Source organism: Hemitrygon akajei, chromosome 15 (genome assembly GCF_048418815.1).
Source record: "Hemitrygon akajei chromosome 15, sHemAka1.3, whole genome shotgun sequence".
NCBI lineage: Eukaryota > Metazoa > Chordata > Chondrichthyes > Myliobatiformes > Dasyatidae > Hemitrygon > Hemitrygon akajei.
The window spans coordinates 41675539-41702847 of NC_133138.1; the positions used below are offsets into that span (position 1 = coordinate 41675539).

Consider the following 27309-nt stretch of genomic DNA (forward strand, 5'->3'; position numbering starts at 1 on the left):
TGAGGAGGGCACACTTGGAGGTGTAGTCATGTATGTTTGCTTTTGTGACGGTTATGATAATGAAAAACTTTATCAACAAATATCTCAGATCATACGTCCATCCAAAGCTCTCAGATCATATCAGGAACTACAGAAATGTCTGCCTTAACTTTCTTTTATCTGTAGTTTAAATTGTTTATTCTCCCATATTGTATGGCTATTATTAATATGGATTTTTACTGACCTCCTGATATGTAGTGACTTAATTTTTTTTTCTTCTGAGTTGAGAATTTGCAACTTCAAGAATTCTGAAACTGAATCAATATGCAAAACATTGGCTTATTTATTCCTAAATGTAAAGATGTGTAGAAATTATTCACAATATATTTAAAATATATTTTACTTTCTAAATTCACTGACTACTTACTGTATTTTTGTCATAATTTAATATTTCTCTCATTCTTCATATTCCCTTTTTATACATTTTTCACTGCACATGAATATTTTCCTGCCTTTTTCGGTGGCAATAACAAAATAGGATGCAAGTATAGTCTACTAACAGTAGCAATTCTTGATATAAGTTGTATTTATGTAGGGGCACAATATTTACATTTTATTCCTCTTGAATAATATTGTACTTTTTGCACCTTTTTAATTGGATCATCCACAGATCTAAATAAATTGCTTCTGGATTTCTCCCTGATATGATTTTGCATTCCTGTGCTTTTATAAACCTCCCTATCTAAAGAAAGATGCAATTCCACAGGAGGAAATTCACCAGACTACCCTCAGATAGGACTGGTTGTCCTATTGTGCAATGTTAAACAGGATGACACTCACCAGAGTTTAGGAGAAGAGGTGATCATATAAAGGGTTTGACTGAAAAAAATGAAAAGATGTTTCCTCTCTAGAACCAGAACCAGACTCTAGAACCAGAAGGTATGGTTTCAAAATAAGGGGAAATTCATTTATGACCTTAATGAAAACTTTTTTTTGTCAGAAGGTTGCAAGTCTTTACAGCTCTTTTTCACAGAGGTAAGGGCAGTACCATTTTGCATAATTTTAAGACTTAATTTAGATTCCTGATAAAGAATTGGTAAAGGCAAAAGAAAAATGGACTTTGGGAATGTCTGATCCTTTCTGAATGGTATTGCAGACTCAAGGCAAGAGTCTCCTATTTGTGGTCTTTGGCAGAGAATTATTGAGTCATCCATCACAGAGGGAAACCATTGAGCCCATATATGCCTGTATCTGCTCATTGAATTAGTTTCAATTAATCTTGCTCTTCTGTTCTATCCCTGCCTTTCCTCAGGTTCATTTTTGTTTACTCAGTTTTCTGGTCACCTACATTCCTACCAATAGAAAGTTTCCTGAACTCTTTAATCAAAGTCCCTAAGAACTGCTGTATCACATTCAGAGCTGACTGTTATGCCATAAAATAGGATATTTACTGTGCCACCAATTAACACATAAGTCCCTCTGGCTGTGTTAACAATGCCCTTGAGGAAATTAATTCTCATGATCAGTGCTAGCTGGATGAGTCAACAGAAAGCTGAGCAAACTTGGTGCATTCTCTCAGGAGCCCTACGTAACTTACTTCCCACCGTGTCATGGAAAGTTTGCAGTTGTTCTAGAGCAATTATCAACCAGTTTTAAACATATTTTCATGATGTCTTTTGAGTGTCCTGGATCAGCCAAACTGTTGATCAAATTAAGTCATACTTTATTTATATACTACATAGACCCCAGATTAATTTGAGCAAATACCACCAGCAACTGTATATGCAGCACATTTCTCCTGATGCCCAATCTGCCTATGATAGATCTTTCTTTCTTTCCAGCCATCTCATTAGGGTCATTCCTTTCTGGATACCTAGACAACTTGGGGTACAAGCAAAATAAAAACTATATACTTAGTAGGAAGTAGAATGATGTCAGCAAGGAGGACAAAAATAAGAAAGCAAATTGAAAGAATACACAATACATATACATTATACTGCTGGGTCCTTTCCATGAACTAGTTACTGCTCTCTAGCAACCATAAAACTCTTTATTTTAAGCAAGTTTTATTTAAGTTTGATATCCTATTCGTGAAAAATTCCTCCCGTGCCTCATTATTCTTTATTCATATTACTAGTTATTTTTCTGATGTAATTATACTATAAATGAAATAGTTTGTTCTCGTTACAATAATCAGGCAGGAAGTACAGGAGCCTATAGACCCATGCTCAATATTTCAGGAACAGCTTCCTCCCTGCTGCCAGTAGATTTTTGCATGGTCCATGAACACTATCTAATTATTCTTCTTTGCCACTGTTTATTTATTTATTTATCTATCTATCTATTTATTAGTAAATTATAGCAAATTTTATGTCTTGCACTGCTGCGGCAGAACAACACATTTCACTGTGTATATCAGTGATAATAAACTTGACTCTGGTTGTCCTTTAAGACTCCCTTAATATCCTGATGACGGGATGTCATGTTGACTGTTTACTCTTTTCCATAGATTGCCTGTCCTGCTGAGTTCCTCCAGCATTTTGTGTGTGTTCCCGCATCTGCAGATTTTCTTGTGTTTGTTACTATTTAGCTTATTGTCTCTCACTATGACCTTTTATTAACCTGGTATCAAATTTTGTTTGGTATTTTATGAAATATCTTGTAAAGTTTTACTGTGTAAATTCCATTATATAAATGTACGTTAGATTTTTTTTTGTTACACCAATACACAGGAACCCAATGATCACATATGAGTTTAAGATAATTCCAGTTAAACTGAACTAAGTATCTGCCCATTCCTTTGGAGTATAAATGAGTGACAGCAGCTCACTTTTCGTTGCTACTTTAAATTTTAAAAATGAATAAAGCTGTTTAACATAAGATGTACATGAATTCAAAGCAGTGAATGGAAGAGAACAGGGCTTGTCCTTGCTCGATATCCAGCTATTGATGATAGCCTAAAGAGAGGTAACAAAAATCTTTCTCATAAACCATCACCACCTTCCCAAAGTTGTACATTTCACATCCTCCAATCCTGTTGTCACTTACATGTGACATGATGCTTAGATTTGTAGAAATATGAGATTATAGATGCTGCAGTCTGGAGTCACACACAATGCTGGCAATACTCAGTGGATGGAAATGAACACTTAACATTCTGGGTTGACACATCATCTTACTAGATCGCGGGGGTGGGTGGGAGGGTCTCGACCCAAACTGTTCCCTGTCCATTTCCCTCCATTGGTGGTGCTTGATTCACCCTGTTCCTCTGACATCCTGCGGGATGCTTAAATATGCAATTGGATTTCCAGATTTAAATGTAACTTTGACTGTAACATTTGCTTTTGAAGATGTGGCAGAAGATGATATGACTGAGCGTATGATGGCAATTCATTTGTGCATAGAACTTGGTATTTGAGGCCCTTTTAAAGCATTAAATGGGAAACAAATAATGTACGCAATGTACCTGATAGTTTACATAAAACAAAACCTAGTGATCAGACAGAATTGTGTGGCATCTGTTGCTTGTTTATCAACTAATGGGAAAATTGAAGGTTTCTATCTGAAACAGTGTGTTTGACTTCAAGACCCATCACTTTGTATTTGCTACTTTGTAATTAGTTATAATACATGAAATTTTTAAAATAATGTTTTTATTTAAACAGCTGATTGAACTGTGTTGTGCAATCTTAAAATTTTTACCTATATTGCTTTACTCTCCATTGTACATTGATTCATTGTCAAATAGATAAGTTGGAGTTATTTTTAAATATAGTAGGAGATTTTTTAAATATAGCTTATCATTTAATAGAAATTGATGTATTTTGATAATGTTATTCAAGTAGATTAAATTATCTGTAAAAAGATTAGATTGTCATTACCTACACAATTTCTTACCCAGTTTCATTCCTAATTGTTTATTTTCTAACCATGTCGAGTTAAACATTGAAGATGTTGCTTTTCAATAGTTTTCATCTTCATTTATGCCTACTTTGTATGATTATACTTTATTTTCTCTTATTTATAGACACATAAAATGTTTATTGTGTATGTTTTAATCATTAAAAATAATTATCCTCCTAATCACAACCTAATTAAATTCTCATTACTGAACACACAGCACAGATTTAACTGAGACTGTACATATTATACCTCTTTCTCTTCACCATCTACACCTCGGACTTCAACTTCAACACAAAGTTTTGCCATCTTCAGAAGTTTTCTGATGACTCTGCCATAGTTGGATGCATCAGCAAGGGAGATGAGGCTGAGTGCAGGGCTATGGTGGGAAACTTTGTCACATGGTGCGAGCAGAATCATCTGTAGCTTAATGTGAAAAAGACTAAGAAGCTGGTGGTGGACCTGAGGAGGGCTAAGGCACCAGTGACCCCTGTTTCCATCCAAGGGGCCAGTGTGGACATCGTGGAGGATTACAAATTCCTGGGGATATGAATGGACAATAAACTGGACTGGTCAAAGAACACTGAGGCTGTATACAAGAAGGGTCAGAGCTGTCTCTATTTCCTGAGGAGACTGAGGACCTTTAACATCTGCCGGACGATGCTGAGGATGTTCTATGAGGCTGTGGTGGCCAATGCTATCATGTTTGCTGTTGTGTGCTGGGGCAGCAGGCTGAGGGGTAGCAGACACCAACAGAATCAACAAACTCATTCGTAAGGCCAGTGATGTTGTGGGTGTGGAACTGGACTTTCTGACGGTGGTGTCTGAAAAGAGGATGCTGTCCAAGTTGCATGCCATCTTGGACAATGACTCCCATCCACTCCATAATGTGCTGGTTAGGCACAGGAGTACATTCAGCCAGAGACTCATTCCACCGAGATGTAACATTGAGCGTCATAGGAAGTCATTCCTACCTGTGGCCATCAAACTTTACAACTCCTCCCTCGGAGGGTCAGACACCCTAAGTCAATAGGCTGGTCTTGGACTTATTTCCACTTGGCATGATTAACTTATTATTATTTAATTATTTATGGTTTTATATTGCTATATTTCTTCACTATTCTTGGTTGGTGCGGCTGTAATGAAACCCAGTTTCCCTCGGGATCAATAAAGTATGTCTGTCTGTCTGTTTAGTTTAGCCATAGTTGATGATAGCAGTGAATTTGACATTGAATAGACGATGACAGTAGTTGAAAACGATGAAGAATTTAAAGTTCAAATGATGTTTTTTGAGAAGTAAAAGTAGGAGCAGGACACGTACGGTATCGGATCGGGCACTAAGGAATGCTGGTGAATAGAGACTGAAGAGTCAAGTCCATTGTTCCCTGAAAGTGGCAACGCAGGTGGATAGTGTGAGGAAGGCATGTAGCATGCTTACCCTCGTAAGTTGGGGCATGGAATTGAATGTATTATAGTTTCCGAATTTATTTTGTATTTCTGCTACTAATATTTGTTCAAATCCGAAGTGTATTTCTCCCAATGTTTGTCACAGGGAAAAGTGTTTTGCATGCTGAAGGGTAATAACTTGTTAACATTGTTTCTCTCTCCCTAGATGAGTCTGACCTGCTGAGTATTTTCATCATTTTCTGTTTTAACTTCAAATTTCCACTATCTACAATTTTGCCTTTCAAATTGTGTAGTTGAGTTATCTTGTCTACAGCTTAAAAACTTACTGGTTAATCGGAGCACCGAGTAGAAATGGATTGGTTTGCTTTGTGCATCAAATCATTTTTTCCTCAGCCTGAGCAACATTGTTAGCGCTGACAATTTATAAGACACCATCCTTTCTGCGCTAGATATTCCACAATGCATTTAAAGTTTGATTTCAAAACTACCTGGAGAATACCTGAGGAGGAAGGTAAAGCTGCGCAAGCGCGGGTGACGTCAGTGGCGAGCGCGGGCTTTAAAAGGCGACCCACTTTCAGGAGCGGGCAGCAGCGTGCTGGGCTTCGGCAAGAAACCTGCTTTTCATTTATTCTGACTAATCTGGGATCAGGTAATGGGGGAGACAGTTAGAGCAGTGGTGTGCTCCATATGCAGTATGTGGGAGGTCAGGGTCAACACAGTTGTCCCTGATGACCACACCTGCAATAGGTGCATCCAGCTGCAGGTCCTATCAGACCGAGTTAGGGAATTGGAGCAGGAGCTGGATGAACTACGGATCATTCGGGAGGCAGAGGCAGAGATAGATAAGAGTTATCGGGAGGCAGTCACACCGAAAAGACAGGAGATAGGCAAATGGGTGACAGTCAAGAGAGGCAGGGGGAGCAGACAGAGAAGAGCACCCCTGTGGCCGTTCCCATCAAAAATAAGTATATCGTTTTTGATACTGTTGGTGGGGATGACCTACCAGGAACAAGCTGCAGCGGTCCTGTCTCTGGCACTGAGGTTGGACCCGCGACTAGGAAGGGGAGGAGGGAAGAGAAGAGAGCGGTAGTGATAGGGGATTCTATAGTCAGGGGGGCGGATAGGAAACTATGGAGCCATAAGGGAGGAGATGGCCAAAGTTAACTGGACGGATATCCTAGCAGAAAAGACAGTGGAACAGCAATGGCAGGTATTCTTGGGAATAATGCACAAGGTGCAAAATCAGTTCATCCCCCGGAGAAGGAAGGATTCAAAGGGGGGAAAGGGGCCTCAGTCGTTGACAAAGGAAGTCAGAGACTGCATAGCATTAAAAAGGAAATATGACAGAGCTAAGGTGAGTGGGAGGACAGATGATTGGGAAGTTTTTAAGGAACAACAGAACTTAACTAAAAAGACAATACGGGGAGAAAAAATGAGGTACGAATGCAAGCTAGCCAGGAATATAAAGGAAGATAGCAAAAGCTTTTTTAGGTATGTGAAGAAAAAGAAGATAGTTAAGAACAATGATGGGCCCTTGAAGAATGAATTGGGTGAAATTGTTATGGGAAACAGAGAAATGGCAGAAAAATTTAATGAGTACTTTAGATCTGTTTTCACTAAGGAAGACACAAGCAATCTCCCAGATGTATGGATGGGCCAAGGACATAGGGTAACAGAGGAAATGAAACAGATTGACATTCGGAAGGAAACGGTGATGAGAAGACTGATGGGACTGAAGGCTGACAAATCCCCAGGTCCAGATGGTCTGCACCCTAGGGTACTAAAGGAGGTGGGCCTGGAAATTGCGATGCATTGGTAATCATTTTCCAATGTTCCTTAGATTCAGGATCAGTTCCTGAGGATTGGAGAATGGCTAATGTTATCCCACTTTTTAAGAAAGGAGGGAGGGAGAAAACAGAGAACTATCGACCTGTCAGCCTGACATCGGTGGTGGGAAAGATGCTAGAGTCCATTATTAAGGATGAAATAGTGGCATATCTAGATAGCAGTGATAGGATTGGGCTGAGCCAGCATGGAGTTACCAAGGGTAAATCATGCTTGACTAATCTGTTGGAGTTTTTCGAGGATGTAACCAGGAAGTTAGACAGGGGAGATCCAGTGGATGTAGTGTACCTCGATTTTCAGAAGGCATTTGATAAGGTCCCACATAGAAGATTGGTGGGTAAAATCAAAGCTCAGGGCATCGGGGGGGGGAAGGCATTGACATGGATAGAAAACTGGTTGGCAGATAGAAAGCAAAGGGTAGCGGTGAATGGGTGTTTCTTGGAATGGCAGGTGGTGACTAGTGGGGTGCCACAGGGCTCGGTATTGGGACCACAGCTGTTTACCATTTACGTTAACAATTTGGATGAAGGCATAGAAAATAACATCAGCAAATTTGCTGATGATACTACGCTGGGTGGCAGTGTGACATGTGATGAGGATATTAGGAGAATTCAGGGTGACTTGGATAGGCTGGGTGAGTGGGCAGATACTTGGCAGATGGCGTTTAATGTGAATAAGTGTGAGGTTATCCACTTTGGGAGTAAAAACAGGAAGGCAGATTATTATCTGAACGGTATAGAGTTGGGTAAGGGAGTAATACAAAGAGATCTCGGAGTCCTTGTTCATCAGTCACTGAAGGTGAATGAGCAAGTGCAGCAGGCAGTGAAGAAGGCTAATGGAATGTTGGCCTTTATTACAAAGGGAATTGAGTACAAGAGCAAGGAAATCCTCTTGCATTTGTACAGAGCCCTGGTGAGACCACACCTGGAGTATTGTGTACAGTTTTGGTCTCCAGGGTTAAGGAAGGACATCCTGGCTGTAGAGGAAGTGCAGCGTAGATTCACGAGGTTAATTCCTGGGATGTCTGGACTGTCTTACGCAGAGAGGTTAGAGAGACTGGGCTTGTACACGCTGGAATTAAGGAGATTGAGAGGGGATCTGATTGAAACATATAAGATTATTAAGGGATTGGACAAGATAGAGGCAGGAAATATGTTCCAGATGCTGGGAGAGTCCAGTACCAGAGGGCATGGTTTGAGAATAAGGGGTAGGTCATTTAGGACAGAGTTAAGGAAAAACTTCTTCTCCCAGAGAGTTGTGGGGGTCTGGAATGCACTGCCTCGGAAGGTAGTGGAGGCCAATTCTCTGGATGCTTTCAAGAAGGAGCTAGATAGGTATCTTATGGATAGGGGAATCAAGGGATATGGGGACAAGGCAGGAACCGGGTATTGATAGTAATTGATCAGCCATGATCTCAAAATGGCGGTGCAGGCTCGAAGGGCCGAATGGTCTACTTCTGCACCTATTGTCTATACATTAAACAGGATAAAAAGTGTAAAATAGGATAAGAATTCTTACAGAACACTTAAAAATATTAGACATGGCAATGTGTACTGTTTTCCTTTATGGATGAGTCAAAGAAAGCTAACATCGAATAAATATCCCAAAGTGCTTTCAACAAAGTATTTTTGAATCACTTCATACTAACAGTTTGAAATGCTCCCGCAAATCACAACAGTGGCCACAAAGAGATACAAGACAGGTAACCAGTTGTGGTTATGATGGTTCAGACATGAACAGTGCCCATGGTACCTGTTAAGAAGGTATTTCTCAATTTATGTTCCTTCAGGAAAATGGGGGGGGGGGTGGAGGTGGGGGGAACAGAGACTTAGAAAAGATAAGGTACTTCTCTTGCATTTCTACATCATCAATCGTGTCTTAGGTCAACCACCTGAATCTGATTTATCCTGTTTAGAAGTGGATGTCTCACGTGTTTGATTCCATTTGTAACTTCTGAGGTAGCAATGTAGTACAGTAAGGTCTGGAAAATAATCGTGCATAGGCTAGTAAGTGCAACAGATCAAAATAGAAGTCCGTGACCACAAGACCCACTAACCTTTGACGCTCAAATGCACCACCGCTAAATACCTCACGACGACCTTGGCGTCTCTGGTGAAGAGAATCTTAAATACGGGGCTGCATTAATATGAGAGCTACAGCAGCTTATAGTCTGGGACACACCACCACATCACATCCCGTTACCCCGTCGCTTGCCGTTCCTCGTGGCTTTGTTCTCATCACGTACGGAACGCAGGAGGTGGAGTAACTCAGAGCCTGAAGTCTGCTTGCAAGCTGCACAAGTCGGGAAAGTGAAAGACTATCGTTCGCTTGCTTGGAAAGATGCAGCCGCAGAAACATTCACAAGGCTTGATGACTTCCGAGACACAGCAGCACACTTGACCGCTACCCGACCCAGCAACCCAATGTCCATAGATGTGATCTACAGTGTGTACTGCACTGGAGGTTGCTCGGCAGGGTAACTGCCCAAGCCATTGCAGCCTTTACCACGGAGAGCAGCAAAGTTCAAGGTTAATTTATGATCAAAGTACGCATATGTTACTACATACTGTCAGATTACTTTTCTTGCAGTCACTTACAGGGGAAAAAAGAAATACAGTAGAATTTACGAAGAACTATACATGGTCACTGACAAAAAAAAACAATGTGCAAGGGAAAACTACCCGTGCATATAATAATAAGGTTGAAAATATGATTTAAAGAGTCCTTGAAAGTGAGCGTAGAAGATGGAATCAGTTCGAAGTTGTGGTCAGTGAAGTGACTGACGCCGGTTCAGGAGCCTGATGGTTGTCGGCTAGTGGCGTGGTTTCTGCATCTTCTGTTTGATGGCCGAAGTGAGAAGAGAGCATCGGCATGATGGTGAGAGTCTTTGATGATGGATGCTATTTACTTTTGGCAGCGCTCTTCGTAAATGCACTCAATGGTGCGGTGGACAATGCTGAATCCATTACATTATTTTCCTGTACCTGGGCACTGGTGTTTCCATACCAGACCGTGATGCAACCAATGTGCATCTATAAAAGTTTGTCAAAGCTTTAGATGACACGCCGAATCTGCGCAAACTTCGAAGAAGGTAGAGGCGCCGTCTTCGTGATGACACTCATGTGCTGTTCATTCACCTTAAACTTGTGCGGTATCCCGACTCGGAAATAAATCACTGCCCTTCCTTTATCACCGGGTCCAAATCCCGGAGCTGCCGTCCGGACAGGTATTGAGGAAGACAGCCCTCTCAAGGTAACAAATGGTCTCAGAACTTGTCTAAAACAAAGCAAATAAAAGCTTAAGTAGGACACGTTGCGGATGGATGAGAATGATGGACGCGGTGAGCCGAACGGCTTGTTTCTGCGCTGTCTACCTTTATTGTTTGAATGGTGCTCATGCTGCTAACCGTCGGAGGACCTTTATTTCTAAAATAAACGTTATTCATTATAAAATGAACAAAAACACGGTGCAAAAACTTTACATTCTTAGTGATCAATGTGTTCAGTGGTGCTAACAATTGTGTTTTTCCAACCTTCACCATGTTTCCTAGCAACCAGCTACACGTCAAACAAATTTAATGAACCGGATTTTAATTGTCATCTACACAAGAAATTTTGCAGATCAGAATCAGAATCAGACTTTAATCACCAAGTACCTATGCACATACAAGGAATTTACTTCCGGCAGATGTTGTCTCTCTGCTCATAACAATAATAATGATAAATATAAATGAAAATATAGATTATACATATAGGTAGTGCAATCCAAGTAATAGTTAGCCGACAGTTAACCGGCAGTTAACTGTTCAGCAAAGTGACCGCAGTAGGGGAAAAACTTCTCCAGTGCCTATTAGTCTTAGTCTGGAGGGATCTGAAGCGCCTACCAGACGGAAGCAGATCAAACAGTCCGTACGCAGGATGGGAGGAGTCCTTTATGATGTTCTACGCCCTCTTCTTCAACCTGGAAGAGTACAGGTCCACAATAGAGGGCAGGGAGGCTCCAATGATGCGCTCGGCAGTCCTCACTGTGCTTGGTGGCGGCTCCAAACCACACAATGATGGAGGTGCACAGGACAGACTCAATGACTGCAGTGTAGAATTGCAGCAGCAATTCCTGAGGCAGACCGTATTTCCGTATAATCCAGAGCAACTCACACTCACTCACTCACTCAGTGCTGGAGGAACTTAGCAAGTCAGGCAGCATCATTGGAAATAAACAGACCGCCGACGTTTCAGGTCGACACTCTTCCGTATGGCGATTGGCTAGAACCGCCCCTGCGGAAAAGGCTGTCTGGCCGAGAACGCTGATTAGCCAACAACGCTGTCAATCACAGGTCGCGCCGGGTGAGTGAACATCAACATCCGTTCCCTGGTGTCAGGTTGGTGCCGCAGTCAGCATGGCCGCTCGGAGCTTCGGAAGTTAGTCTCATTTGGCGTCGGCAGACAGAATGGGCGCCAGTGTGCAGGGAGTGGGTGTATTCACGCTGATGCTGATTCTCGCAGAGGTGACCGCACAAGGTGAGTGTACGGCGGGCTGTCAGGGGAGGGAGGCCGCAGAAGGAGTTCGTGCCCTGGGCATTGTTTTGCGGAAGCGCCCTTCCGTTGTGGGTTCACACATCATCCAGGTTAATCTGAAACGCAATTGTTCTGGAGGTATCACTCAGGACTGTGCTTCTGGTGAGTCCTGATGAGGTCTTTTAGCACGTAGGACATGAGAGCAGAATTAGGCCATTCGATTATAAATGATTTATTGTTCTCTGTTCCATTCTTCCGCCTTCTTCCTGTGATCAAGAACCTAGCAACCTTCGCTTTCAATATACCCAACGACCTCCACAGCCATCTGTGGGAGTGAATGCCACAGACTCACCACCCTTGACTAAAAAAACTCCTCGTCTTCTTAAAGGGACATCCTTCTTCTATTCTGAGGATGTGCCCTTTGGTCCTAGACTCTCCCGCTATTGGTGTCTTTGTTAATTCTTTTTCGGAGATGCCGCTGCCTGACCAACTGAGTGTTTCTAATTGTTTCTGACTTGGTTTCAGATTTCCAAAAGCAACACTTCAGATTATTTTTTTTTAAATTTTGTGTGTTGGAGTTGCCTTCTTTTGGATCAAACATTGAAGTAAGTCCTCATCTACATGAAAAAAACAGAGCAGCGCAGTATTCCCTGATTTCCCAGCTAGTATCATTCCTGTTAATCTGATTACCATCTCTTTGTTTTGTGTGCAATTTTAACTGGCAGATTTTACAACTCAGCAGCCTCTAAAACGACTTCCATAGCTATCAATACTCGGGGACGTGAAAGTGTGTCCATTTTTTATCTGTATTTTAATGGGTCCACGCTTGCTTCAAAATTTCAATAATTCTTGAGTTCCCAGTTCAGATTTGGCATTTGGATATCCTTTCCACTCCAATGACCAGGTTTTGAATTGTTGAGAGAAATAGAAAGCAATTTAAGGAACCTGTCATAACAAGGAAAAAAATCTTTTTAACTAATTAAATATTTTGAAGCTTAAATAATTATGTATTCAGACTGCTCAATTCTCAACTTTGACCTGAAGGACAACGTTAAGTCAAGACCAATCTATAGAATATCCTATAGAAACTGGTATTGAAAATTTAAAAGGCAGTGTCATTTAAAGGCAGAGGTAATGAGATCATGCAAATAGGCTTTCACAGGAAGTGGTAATCAACAATCCAGCTATGAGCTGGAAAAAAACACAAATAAGCAGAATATGTGAATTGAGGCTTTGTTCAATTGTAGCATTTCTTTTGTTCTGTTTATTTTGAACTCAGCTGTTAATTTTTCTTTGCTAATTGTGATCTTTAAACTGGGAGCTGATAGACTCATAACATACTGTATGTATCACGACATTCACCCCATACTCATTTAAAAAATATTTTTAACTGACCTAGTGGCATCATTTTGTGCTCTAACAGTGGTGCAGCAGCAAAACTAATTCAAAGTCAACACAAAACAATTGCCACTTGCCTGCGACCATACGGACTGTTATACCTGTATGATGCACGCACAGCTCCAATGATTGCTTCAAAAGTTGAACCCTTTATTTGGTCTTATATTAGCAATTAGCAAACATTGAGCGTTATCTCAGTCGTCAGCAAAAGATATGACCTCCGTCAGTCCCAAGCTATGAACTGCAACGAAATAAGCAAAAGTATGTCACAAAGCTTTTGCTACAGCGCCCCCCACTCATGTGACTGGTTATTATAATAAACATGGTAACATGCAACACAGAATACAAAGCGATAGAGAACAGATACATGGCTCCTGCGTTCCTGCCCCCTAATCATTATACTATAATAATTACGACTACATGGTACTAAGACATAGCAGACATGAAATCTCAACAATGTCCTCTTTTGGTAAGCAATCTGACTGGAATTGTGATCTTCTTCTAACAAACCGAGGTCTTGATTGCTTTCAGGAATATCTGTCTTGAATCGCTGCTGCCAAAGTTCACTCAAGCGCAAAACTAAAGCCCCATTAACACTGCTCTGGCTGAGCATAGTGTCTTCCATCACCGTGGTCTCCTTTCAATGGTTATAGGTTTGATTGCATAGGGTTCATCATTAAAACCGTGAATCGCTTGCAATAGCTCCAGTGCCAAAGGCACATTCACCCCTATCATCAGCTCACTTTCCGGTAAGTAAACATGCTTCAGGTGAGATCATTTCTGAAGATCTCTGATGAGCAATGTTCCCTTTGTAGACAGGCATGTGTCTACATATGTGTCTGCATAGCAGGCAGTTCACAATGGTTTTCAATATTTAAGCCAGCCACCTCCAACCCTGAAAAGACAGAGCTATTCACAATCTTCTCTTGATCCATAGTGCGTAAGACAGTACGTTTTCCTTTTCCTGTCAGGTTGAGCTTGTTCATGAGCCTCACTGTGCAGAACACTGCTGTACATCTTTGATTTTGGAAAGCATAAGTAATCACTGCCGTTACCCTTCTTAGACTTCACCTGAACTGGAATGATAGGAAGTTTACAATCATGGTCACCAGCCCCAGTAAGACCATTAGGCACCAGGGCGGTACTCACTGCAGTATTCGATTCATTCATGACTTGTTCTGAATCTTCACCCTTTTCCTCAGCTCCAGGCTGTTTCACTTTCTACAGTAGCGGCAAAGCTGCTTCGTGTAGTTTGAGAATGAATTTGTGACCCAGTTTTGTTCACACCTTTGCTTACTGTCGACGATGTAGCGTTGTATTTCTTTCCAAACACTGGGTGTGTAGCAGTCTTTATTTGCCTTTCAGTAAAATCAACAATGTCAGTGAGAGTAACCTTATGGTTGTGCCTCTCTTGCAGTTTATACACCATCAATTTCCATTCTTTCCAAAATTTATTGGACAAATTATGTGCAGTAATCTTCATATTAGCAGGCATGTTCAACTCATACATGGCCTGCAGGCCTTCCATGGCATTGCAACAACTTCTAAGAATAAAGACTGTAGTCTTGATGAGTTTTCATGTTTTCTACTTTGATATGTGGCCAAGAAAGAGCCTTATACATGTAAGCCGTAGCAGTTTTGTGCTCGTCACCAAAATGTTCCTGTAGTAAAGCTTGGGCCTTTGGATATGCTTTCTCTGGGCTGGTCCACTATCAACTTTTGACAAGCTCTCTAGGATAACCTCCAGTGGACTGTTTGGGAAAATACAAATGGTCATTATAATTATTGATCACACCCTGAACTACCCTTTGGGGTTCAAAACCGTGTCTCATAGTCATTTGTTTCATAAATGTATCCATATTGACATTAAGTATGCTGGATTTTCTGTGTTCCATATCAACATTGGAACTCTCACCACAGAACTGCTCTGCTGAAGCACATTTAGCACACACAGCACCTGGCATTTTAACTCTGGACATCTTGGCTGCAATTCCTCCTGTAACATAAGCTGCTCCATTTTCCTTTAGAGTTGATCTGCCTTTTCCCCCAAGACATGTTTGTCCCTCAATATTTGTCGTCTTGCATGTAACTCCTTTAAATCCCATTCTAATGCCTACATAAACTCATAACAATACAGTATGTATCACTGCATTCACACCATTCTTTTTTAATGATTTTCACTGGCCTAGTGGTCTAACACTTCCTGTGCTCTAACAGAGGTGTAATCCAAAATCAAAACAAAACAATTGCCGCTTGCCTGCGACCATACCGAATGTTATACTTGCATGACGTGCCCACTGCTCCAGAGATTACTCCAAAAGTTGAATCCTTTATTCGATCCTTCATTAGCAATGAGCAAATATACAATTAAGCATTATTGAGCATTATCTCAGTGGTCAGCAAGAGATACGATCTCTGCCGGTCCCAAGCTACAAACTGCAACAAAATAAGTGAATTAATCCTTCTGCTTTTACCACGGCTCCACTCATGTGACTAGTTACCATAATAATCATAGTAACTGGGCAATACAGAATACAAAGCAGGTAGAGAGATGGATAGGTGGCTCCTACAAGTGACATGATTTAAAGGTTGAATATAGTGACTCATACATTCTTTTATCTTCTGGAATGAAGTTTTGAATCACCATAGATGTAGGTAGGAAGCTTTGCAGTGGATTTTGATTATCGATATCACATTAATAAAAATTTATATGAAGTTGGATGCCATTGTGTACGAGATAGTTTGTTACCTTCCTCCCCAAACATGATCCAAAGACAAATCTTTCAAAACATTATTATTTCACAGGCATTGGTGGCATTCATTGTTAATTCCTGAATTGAGTAGACTGTTAAAAGTCTACCAGATAAATGGGCGTTGAATCACAGACCATACGTTCGTTAGTTTAATGGGTGTCTTTATTGAGATTATGTTTACCGGTATTTAATTTCAAAACTTATTAAATTACTTGAACTCAAAGTTCTCATCTGCTTTCAGTAGCAGTAAACACAGTTCTGCATCATTGATGTAGAGTTCTAGCTGTTGTTTTAAAAAACCTAATTACATTTCCCACAGGTTGAATATTAACTACATAAAAATGTTGATGTATTGTTTATTTTTGAGCCCAATTTCTAATCAAAAGAATTTTTATATTTATAGCTGAAGTCCAAAGAGATGCTGATGCTTCAAAACTTTTGACTACTGAGGGGAATGAAGTAATTTCTAATTCAGTCAGTGATGCTCAACTTGAAGAAACAGATGGACAGACTAAAAGGAAAGCACACTTTCCAACAGCAGAGATGGCTGATGCAGTCCTGGGAAGTGGAATTACCTCAAATGAAAAGGCTTTACTGTCTCTAATGCAGAATATTAGAAGTGAACACCCTGCATTTGAAGGCAGAGACGCTCTCTGTACTGGCCCAAGTGGAGAAAAAGGCGAATGTAGTGTTCCAAAGGAAATGTTTCCTTCCTTTTCATATATCTCGTCCAGTAGTCAGGAGGGAGAGCTACTTGAAAAGAAAGCCACAAATGTCATGGAACCAGCAAGGACTGAAAGCACAGCAGTGGAAGAGTCAAATGTCACTGGAACAGCCAAAGCACCGAAAGTAAACTGTGAAGAAAGAAATATCACTGGATTAGATCGCTTTATCGTACAAATCCTTAATGGCTCACAAGTAAGGCAGATTGTCATTTAATTATATTTAATGTATTTGCTGTTAGACAAATTCAGCACAGGCAGCTGCATAACACCCACAGGGGTGTGTGATTTCTTTGCCATGTATGTAATAGCATTCAGCCTATAAATTTACTTTGTAAATAAGTTATCTTAACTTAATCTAGAAATGTGTCTCTGCTAGTTTCTCTGTTCTGCACATATTCTCTGCCAAACAAAAGAATAGGGTGGAAATTTGGATTTTTAACTGTTTTTATTTTGCCCTTTCCTGTTTGCAAGCATTTGGTCCCAGCTTAGCTATGCTGTAAGGCTGGAAATTACAGACACTTGTACTACTTTGGTGTAGTTTGTTGAAGCTTAACATTTTAAATTTCTGATTTATTTGCATAGCTTTTGCCCGTGTGCACATATATTTGATACCATTACACAATAGTTTACCATACTTGTTCTCCCCAGTGAATCTGTGTCATTGGTAGTGTCACCAAAGACATCAAAGTAAAGTGCAGTGGTTTTTCAGTAGCTAGGGACTTTTAGATGAAGTTATCTAGTATGTTTTGAAAATATTATTGGCAGAAGGAAATTCCCTACTAAGCTATCTGACGAAGGAAACTGTGCTACAGTGCTGCTTGGATCAGAGAATGAGGGTGCAACGTAACTGGGGTTAGCAGTAAACTAGACTTGGATTTTGTGGAAAACTATCCAAATTTGAAGAACTGAACACTTTCTTTCTTGGGAAATTGTGCTCCAAAATGTTCTTTGTGGGGAATTTAGTATAGTAATTAGTAGGTTACCTGATTTGTAGTAAATTAGACTTTTAAAGTTGCCTGGTTTATTGGCCCATTGGTTTTGACTTTGAAGTTTTACTGCTGACAGAAATAAAAGAGCAGATTTTGTGCTTCAGATTCTGGCGGCCCCTCCAGCTTTTCAATTGCCCCAGATTCACTGTTTTTATGCAAGTTGTTGCTTGAATATTTGAAATACTCCCTACTGTTTAATTAGTGGAAACTGGAGCTGATGTATTAAGCAATAAAAAAACTTATTATTCCTCATTGATCTTGAGGAATTAATCTGCATTACGTTTCTATTAATCTCTGTACCTTTTTGTGGAATTACTTCCTAAATTAATTGGGATAGTTTAAAAAAAGAGGAAAAATATTAGTGAAGAATTGTGTATTGCCGAGGGAGGATGTGTTCATATTCTTTGATATTCAAGGTCCCCATTGAAGTCTGGTCTTACCTGTGTGGCCATGGACTGGTTGGCAAGTGTTTTCTCTCAGAGGGCTAAAAAGCAAATCATCCAGTGTTCATGCTTTCTGAATTCTTTTCCTTTAGGAGTTTTATATTGTACAGATGGATCCTAAAAATTATTTGTTTCTAAACTGTAAGCAAATCTTATGACTCATCTTGATAAGTTTTCATGATGTTTCCTTCTTAATAAAAGTAATTAAAATATGATGATGTTGAAGTACAAATATGTAAAGCATCAGGATCTGGTATTTTCTTTATTAGGAATGTGCTATACTAATATGTTGAAATTTATGGACTGTATCGATTTTCTCAGATTATTTGAAGTTTACTGCCACATCAGAATCTTAAAATCAGCTTTTATGAGCTTGTGTTACAAGAACTCATTGGTGAATTAATAAAGACTACCTACTTAACATAGTGAATACAGGCATCAAAGTGCTGTAGTATTGAGTAATGTAGAATTTTTAAAAAGTGCTTTTCAATTAACTTCTGTTTGTACTGATAGGTGATTATCACAAGTGCAAGGTATTCAGAATGCTAAGTATGATGTACATGTATGAGCGCTTGTGAAGTCAGAATTTGAGCAGCTGTAATATCCTCTTACTCGGTGTCCTTCATTTGCTTACTGGGCTCAAATTAAGAACAGCCATTTTCCCACCTACAATAGGGATACTAGGTTACAACAGATCGAAAAGGCTCAGATAGGAGCAGGGATCATGATTCATCAATGCTGTTGCTTCTGATATATTAACTTGCCAACTTGTACCTGCTAATTTCTGTGACTGGTTTGATTAACTTGCAGTAGAAGTGTTGTAGGGTGAAATCAAAACAAAAAGTGCTGGAGAAACTCAGCATGTCTGGCAGCACCCGTGGAAAGAGTTGTGTCAGGAAGGAACTCTTTCCACTGCTGCTGCTTGACATGCTGAGGTTTTTCAGCATACTCTGCTTTAATTTCTGATTTCCAGCAGTTGCAGTACTGTAGAGTAGCTGGTGTAACTCAGTGAGAGATCAACATTGTAAGATGCTAAGACCACGTAATGTACCTGTAAAACCAGCCTATATTTCTTAAAAGAAAAGGTTAATTGAATCTTTGTTGTACATAAGAATTATGATTATCATAAACTTCTACAGCATCCACTCTTTCTGTCATTTGCAAATTTACTAACCAATCTTTGTACATTTATATTCAAATTGTTTATTTACAGTGCCTATAAATAGTATTCACTCCCCTTAGAAATTTTCTTTTTTATTGTTTTACAACATTGAATCACAGTGGATTTAATTTGGCTTTTTTGAAACTGATCAACAGATTAAAAAAACTCTTCTGTGTCAAAGTGAAAACAGATCTCTACAAAGTGATCTAAGATAATTACAAACATAAAACACAAGATAATTGTTTAAGTATTCCCTTCCCCCCCCTTTAATATGACACACCAAATCATCACTGCTGCAGCCATTTGTGTGTCAATTGATTGTAGTAAAAATACACCTGTATCTGGAAGGTCCAACTGCTGGTGAGTCAGTGTCCTGGCAAAAACTACAGCATGAAAACAAAAGAACACTCCTAGCAATTCCATGTAAAGCACAAGTCAGGAGATGGATACAAGAAAATTTCCAAGTTACAGAATATCCCATGGAGTACAGTTAAGTCAATCATCAGGAAATGGAAAGAATACAGCACGTGTAAATCTGCCTGGAGCAGGCCGTCCTCAAAAACTGAGTGAATGTGCAAAAAGGAGACTAGTGAGGGAGACCTATGACAGCTCTGGAGGACTGTTGCCCAGGTGCTTCACCAGTTGCAACTTTATGGGAGAGTGGTGAAGAGAAAGCCTCTGTTGGGAAAAAAACTCATGAAATCTCAACTAGAGTTTGCCAAAAGGCACGTGGTAGACTCTGGAGTCAGCTGGTAGAAGGGTCTATGGTCTGATGAAACCAAACTTGAGCTTTCTGGTCATCAGATCAAATGCTGTGTTTGGCATAAGCCAAACACCACACATAATCAAAAACACACCATCCCTACCGTGAAGCATTGTGATGTGGGGGTGCTTCACTGCAGCAGGCCCTGGAAGGCTTGTGAAGGTAGAGGGTAAAATGACTGCAGCACAATACAGGGAAATCCTGGAGGAAAACCTGATGCAGTCTGCAAGAGAACTGTGACTTGGAAGATTTGTTTTCCAACAAGGTATTGCCCCCAAGCATAAAGCCTAAAGCTGCACAGGAATGGTTTAAAACAACAAATTTAATAACCTGGAGTGGCCAATTCAGAGTCCAGACCTCAATCCGATTGAAAATTTGTGGCTGGACTTAAAAAGGGCTGTTCACTCACGATCCCCATGCAATCTGACAGAGCTTGAGCAGTTTTGTAAAGAAGAATGGGGAAAAATTGCTGTGTCCAAATGTGCAAAGTTGATAGAGATTTATCCACACAGACTCAAGGCTATAATTCCTACTGAAGGTCCATCTACTGAATACTGAGTTGAAGGGGGTGAATATTTATGCAATCAATTATTTTGTGTTTTATATTTGTAATTAATTTAGATCACTTTGTAGAGATCTGTTTTCACTTTGACACGAAAGAGTCTTTTTCTCTTGATCAGTGTCAAAGAAGCCAAATTAAATCCATTGTGTATTAATATTGTAAAATAATAAAACATGTAAACTTCCAAGGGCGATGAATATTTTTTATAGGCACTGTAAATTGCAAATTACAAAGGTCCGAGTGCTGACCCCTGTCCACATCTCTACAGTAAGGCCTCCAGTCTGAGAAAGAATACTTCAACATCATCCTCTGCTTCCCAGTACTAAGCCGATTTGAATTCAATCCACTACCTTCCCTTGGATCCTTTGCAATCAATGATCCTGCCATGAGGGACCTTGTCAAATGGCTTGTTAAAGTCCATATGGACTGCCACTCAGGCTGAAAGAACCTCTTACAAGCCTCTGACATCATCACCATTATCCTGAGGGTATCTGGTCCGTGTCTCCAACCTGGAATGAAGGGCACTCCAGCCCAATTTCACACCACCTGTGTAGTGTCAGTAAATACAAGTATGAAATTATCTTTCAGCATCCTCCACAACCACCTGGTCAGTTGACGTTTCTTGGCTATCTGATGATAGGGTGAGAGAAGAGGCATGGTTGTGGGAAGAAGTGCAATTCAGAGAAATAACATGGTGATGAGAGAACACCAACATCCTGAAGTCCATTCATGGCTGTGTCCTTGGCAACAGGTACACTGTGCTCTTTCCTAGGATAGTAAGATGAGTGCTCTTTCCTTGGGTAGCATGATAAGCCAGCTATACCTATCACCCACTAATTAACAGCTCTATGCCTATTTTATTTGTACTGAGGGAACTGTGTCAAGGTGTGCCACAATGTGCTTGGATTACACACGGATAGTGCGAACTGTAAAGTGCAAATGTGAGAACTATAATGGCATTAGATGCACAAAGGAGATGATGACCTACGAATGTTGGTTCCTTACCTTGATTAACAGTGATTGGTGACAGCCTGGTGATCAAGGGGTTGTGGATCGCATGGGTGGCCTCAAGCATTTTAAAGATTGCACTCACTGAACTTAACCACACTGAAATTATTGATCTTCTTGGTGCATTGCTTTCAGCTTTATGGGACTTGACCCCAGGGACTGTCTATTATGGCTATCCAAACTCATTGGATTCTAAACGGTAGTGCAGGGATCCCTGGTCCCTTGTTAATAAAAGACAACTCTCCTCCTCATTACCAATAACTTCAATGTCGTGCTTGAAAATTTCAGAGCCAGCTGTCCCCAACATTACGTCATGCATCAAAATGTCCCAGTTAATGGAGAGACATCTGATTAATGTCATTCTGCATGGCATGAGAAGTCATGTCTGACAAATTTCAGAAATCTTTGAAGAAGTAACTAAAAGGGTAAATGAAGTTAGGTAGTGGATTTTGCCCGTGTGGACTTTAACAAGACATATGACAAGGTTCCTCATGGCAGGATCATTGATTGCATGGGATCTAGGGGAAAGATAGCAGATTGGATTCATACTTGGCTCAGTACTGGGAAGTAGAGGATGATGTTTGAGGGTTGTTTTTCAGACTGTAGGCCTTTTTCTAGTGGTGTGGATAGGGGTCAGCGCTGAGACCTTTGTAGTTTGCAATTTATATAAACAATTTGGATGTAAATATATAAAGAATGGTTAGTAAATTTTCAGATGACACAAAGAACAGATGCTGTAGAAGTTTATGATAATTGTAATTCTTATGTACAATATAAATTCAACAAACCTTTCCCTTTTTTGCAAATAGTTTCTGTTTGAAATGAGTTTCATGGCTATAGTTTTCTTTTTAGACACTTATAGTACAACATTTACACTTGCTTCAGACAGAAGGTGACTTTTTGCGCCAGATTCCAGTGATGGGTCCTTTCTAAAGTGTAGAATTATATTGAAGTTTAGAATTTCACTGTGCCTTCAGAAATTCCAGTAACATTTAGTGAATATGACTGCACTTTTCTTCTCGTTCTCTCTTGTACCCGTTTGGAGAGATGGAGAATGGGAAAAACTCCCAGTCATGCTGGATTATTGGTGGATTGCCTCTTGATGTTTCTGTGTCTGTGGTTAGCCATTTTGGAGATGAGGCTTGATGTCAAGGCAGAGTACTCAGTTGTCACACCACTTCCTGTGGACTTCAGGAATCAATTCAGTATTGGTGAATTTACTGTATTTCCATCAGCTGTGGATTGATCCCTTAAGTAGATATAATAGATTTCATCTTTCGGTATGCTTGGGTATGCACTTCAAATGATAGTTCGCCAGAGCATGAATTAGTTTGTAAATGAAGTACTATATTTTTCTTACTCATTGAGTATTTCAAAAAGCCCCTAAAGGTATACAAATATTAATGCCGAATGTAATCTTTTCAAACAGAATGTTCTATCTTCTGATTAGTCTGATATTGCAATATGGCCAGTAAAATGTATATATGTAATTACAGGACCTCATGGAATTTCTGAGTGCCAACGGCAGTGACTGTTCTGTAGTCCTGTTCTACACACCGTGGTGTCGATTCTCTGCAGACCTTGGTCCACATTTCAATGCATTACCACGTGTTTTTCCTTCCCTACAATTTCTGGCACTGGATGCATCTCAGCACAGCAGGTATATACAGCACCATGTATTGTTGGAGATGGACAGAATTTTATAAAATTGATTAAGATACAGTAATCTTAATTCTTCTATACAACATTGCATTGTATACAATTTAAGTCAGTAATAGTTTATAATATGCAGACTTTGATTTTTCAAAGTACTCTTTGAACATAAAATATGTAAAACACAGAATTATTTGTTATTTGGCCATTGATGTTTAGCCTGATTTTTTTGAACACTTCAGGAAAATCACGTTTATTTTTTCATTTCAATGTGTCCTGGAATGAGGCCAGTTTTTTTTGTTCAGTGTTGGGATATAGTTGGGAATGTGTTTCAAGGCTATAACTGTGTTTCAAAATGTGACAAAGTAGGTTCAACTAGATTTTACTTGAGGGCTCAATTGTTGTCTAACCTGTATAATTCTAGTGAGGCATAACCTGAAGGAAAGATACAAATTTAAAGATCTGACGTGCTCTCGGTCCACTATTTTCCATTTCCTCATGGGTACAGGTACACTATAAATAAAAGTGTACAGAATAGGTTGGTTAATTCCTGAACCCATCTGACATATGACACAAAAGGAAAAACAGAGATAATTTGTTATATTTTCAGAGAAGTATAGGAAATCTAGTAAACTCACTAAGGAGTTTAAATCATAAGAGTAAAATTATCAGTTTTGTTTCTCAATTTTGCTGAGGTCTTTGACTTTGATTTTCCAGCCTTGTCTTCATATTATTCATTCTGACTTTTTCCTTACCTGTTTAACTTCTGTTCTGGGATTGTAGATAAATATCCACCACAAGCCCTCAGCTATCTTGACCACACAAATATTGCCTCCCTACTAATTGTTTCCAGATTTCCTATGTCTGCAGTATTTTGACCACATGTCACCCATCTCTCTTCTGACAAGGACTGTATTCAATTTGCTCAGTTCTTTCATCTCTGTCATCTGTTCTGATGATCACATAATCTTTTCCCACGCTTGCTATGTGTTCTCCTTTTTCCTCAGCCTGGAATTTCCCTTCAGTGTGCCCATGCTATTTTTTTTCTTCCCAGATATTACTAGGATTCCTCTTGTTTTCCACTTGCCAGCGTCACATTTAGTGGACCATCTTTTGCCAGAAGCAAGCACAATAATTCCTCCTTTTTCGTGTTCTGCAGGGATCATTCCTTCCTCACAATGTGCTCTGTCCATCAGTCTATTCCTCCCATTTTATGGGATAGCAAACAAAATATAATTCATTTTATCTCCTTTCTCATTAACAGAGGCTCCAGGCAAAGTTTTACTTGTACTACTTTACAATTAGGATACTTTTTATTTTCAATTTCTCCTGTATTTTGTAGAAATTAAATGCAGATGGATGACTGTATTTTGCTCTAGGTGTACTCTATGTGAATATAACACATACACTTTGATACTCAAAAATGGATCTACACCTTTGGATTAATTATTGCATTTGTTGCTTTTAAGTCTCTCTACCAGGTTTGGTACAGTTGCTGTTCCTAACATCCTGCTGTTTCAAGGTGTCAAGCCAATGGCAAGGTTTAACCATACAGACAGAACTCTTTCAACCCTGAGGGCATTCATCTTTAATCAAACGGGTTCGTATAATTATGACTGTTATAAATCATGCATGGGTATTTACAGGTTATAATTTCAATGTAAATTTTGTATAAGAGCATAGTTTAGAATGTGGATGTGGTTATGTCAAATAGTTTAAAGTATTATTGTAACTTCTAGGTTCAGAAGTGTCTTCGTTAATGAGCTGATGCATTGTATGAATGCTCTTCTCCAAGACCTTTTCAGGCACTAGCCTCACCCAAGTTTGTTACAAAGTACAGCAAATGGGAGATCGTTTATGAAGAATTAAAGAATCCTTTAAGAACAAGTAATTTTTTCCCCCATCCTTCTCAGTCAAGAATGTTGTTCCCACATAATAACTTTCCTGTTACAAAGCACTAAACTGATGGTTGGTAAACTGCTCCTTAGTGGACAGCGAGGAAGGGCATCAGAGCTCGTGGTGGGATCTGGACCAGCTGGAATAATGGGCTAAAAAGTGGCAGATGGAATTTAATCAGACAAGCGCGTGGTGTTGCACTTCGGTGAGAGCAACCAGGGTAGGTTTTACACAGTGAGTAGTAGGGCTCTGAGGAATGCAGTAGAAAAATAGGATCAGGGAATGTTGTTATTGTTCAGTCGTTAAGCGGAATCCAACTCTTCGTGACCTCATGGACTCCTGCATACCAAGCCTTCTTGTTAGAAACTGCCTCTCTAGGATCCCTCAAGGTCATACACATTGTCTGAGTGATATTATCTATCTATCGTAGCCTCTGTCGTCCTCTCCTTCTTTTACCTTCTGTGTTACCGAACATGAAAGTCTTCTCCAAGGAATCCTGTCTTCTCATGATGTGGCCGAAATATGTGAGCTTTTGTCTCATAATCAAGCCTTCCAGTGAGCAGTCTGGCTGTGTTTCTTCAAGTACTGACTTGTTGGATCTTCTTGCTGTCCAATGAACTTTAACACTTTCCTCCAGCGTCCAAGTCAAAGGTGTTGATTCTTTTGTATTCAGCCTTACTAACAGTCCAGCTCTCAGAGCCATACATAACAACTGGAAATACCATAGACTTGACTATACGGATCTTCGTAGGCAATGTTATGTCTCTGCCCTTCAGTATTTTATCTAAATTTGCCATTGCTCCCCTCCCCAGAAGTAAGTGTTCATAATTCATTGAAAGTGATGTCACAGGTTGATAGGGTCATAAAGAAAGGTTTTGGCATATTGCCATCATAAATCAATGTACTGAGTACAGGAGACGGGATGTTATGTTGAAGTTGCATAAGATGTTGGTGAGTCCTAATTTGGAGTATTGTTTGCAGTTTCCTACAGGAAAGATATAAATAAGGTTAAAAGAACACAGAAAAAATTACAAGAATGTTGCTTGAACTGGAGGATCTGAGTTGTAAGAAAGATTATAAGGTTGGGACTTTATTCCTTGGACCATAGAAGATTGAGGGGAGATTTGATAGAGGTATACAAAATTATGAAGGGTAATGATAGGGTAAATGCAAGGAGACAAGGTTGGGTAAGACTACAACTAGAGGTCATGAGTTAAGGTTGAAAGGTGAAAAGTTTAAGAGGAACACAAGGGGAAGCTTCTTCACTCAAAGAGGGTTGTGAGAATGTGGAATGAGTTGCCAGCGCAAGTGGTGCAAACGAGTCCAATTTCAACATTTAAGAGAAGTTTGGATGAGAAAGGTATGGAGGGCTCTGGTCCCAGTGCAGGTCGATAGGACTAGGCAGTTTAAATGATTCGCCAAGGACTAGATTAGCCAAGGGGCCTGTTTCTGTGCTGTATTTTTCTATGACTGTGACTTCCTTTGTACTGCCTGTTCATACAATGACTTCTTTCTTAAACCAATTAACGTGTTAATGTTTAATTCCTTTTACTGGTTTCTATAGTAAATTGGTAACAGAAAATAGCTTTGTACTCCTGAGAAGTAAAAAAGAACATTTGGTACAGTTTACAAATTCTCAGTTAAAGAATGTCTGTTATGCAAATATGCTGTAGAAATCTACATTACAACAAATATGATCTCCTTTTCAGGTATTGAAGCAAATGGCACCGTTGAAGTAACAGAGGAAGATCTAATTGGTCCACTTCCCAGTGTTGCAGTGAGAGGCATTGACTGGCTGCTTGTCTTCTCTATAATGTTTGTCTGTAGTTTTCTAATTTATGGTACAGTTCAATCAGATAGTATCAAATGGTTAATCCCAGGACAAGAGCATGAACACCAGGAATGAACTCTTACAACGAGCTAGTTACAACCTAGAGCAAAGAGCAGCTCCACCGGTACTCCACACTATTTATGAATAAATGAGTTAGCTTTTTATCACATGTTGCTGCTTTGTGTGGAAATTTATGTAAGTATTTGTCACTATGAATAAACTTAGTGTTTACCAAATGACTAATAGTTTGGTGAGTCATACTTCCATATGGTTAATTTTTGTATGACAAATTTATTTAAGTGCAACATACAGAATGGATACCTAATGCCAGTTTTAACTTGAAGTGTTTCAGATGGGATGCAAGTTAGTAATAAGTATATTTGAAATTAATTATATTGAGGATGGAAAATTGAATCCTATTTAAAGCTGTACAAAGGGCACTAACACATTTAATCTTGCAGTCAAGAATAGAACTAAATCC

The 27309-nt window shown here is 39.7% G+C and overlaps 1 protein-coding gene across 1 annotated transcript; it reads left to right on the plus strand.

The window, feature by feature from the left end:
- The first annotated feature begins 11458 nt into the window (after positions 1-11458).
- On the plus strand, positions 11459-27067 carry txndc15 (thioredoxin domain containing 15). Its single transcript, XM_073067433.1, has 5 exons — positions 11459-11648; positions 16200-16714; positions 22945-23108; positions 24571-24701; positions 26707-27067. Exons 1-5 carry the CDS (start codon positions 11579-11581, stop codon positions 26901-26903), a joined length of 1077 nt encoding a protein of 358 aa, XP_072923534.1. The 5' UTR covers positions 11459-11578; the 3' UTR covers positions 26904-27067.
- Positions 27068-27309: the final 242 nt, after the last annotated feature.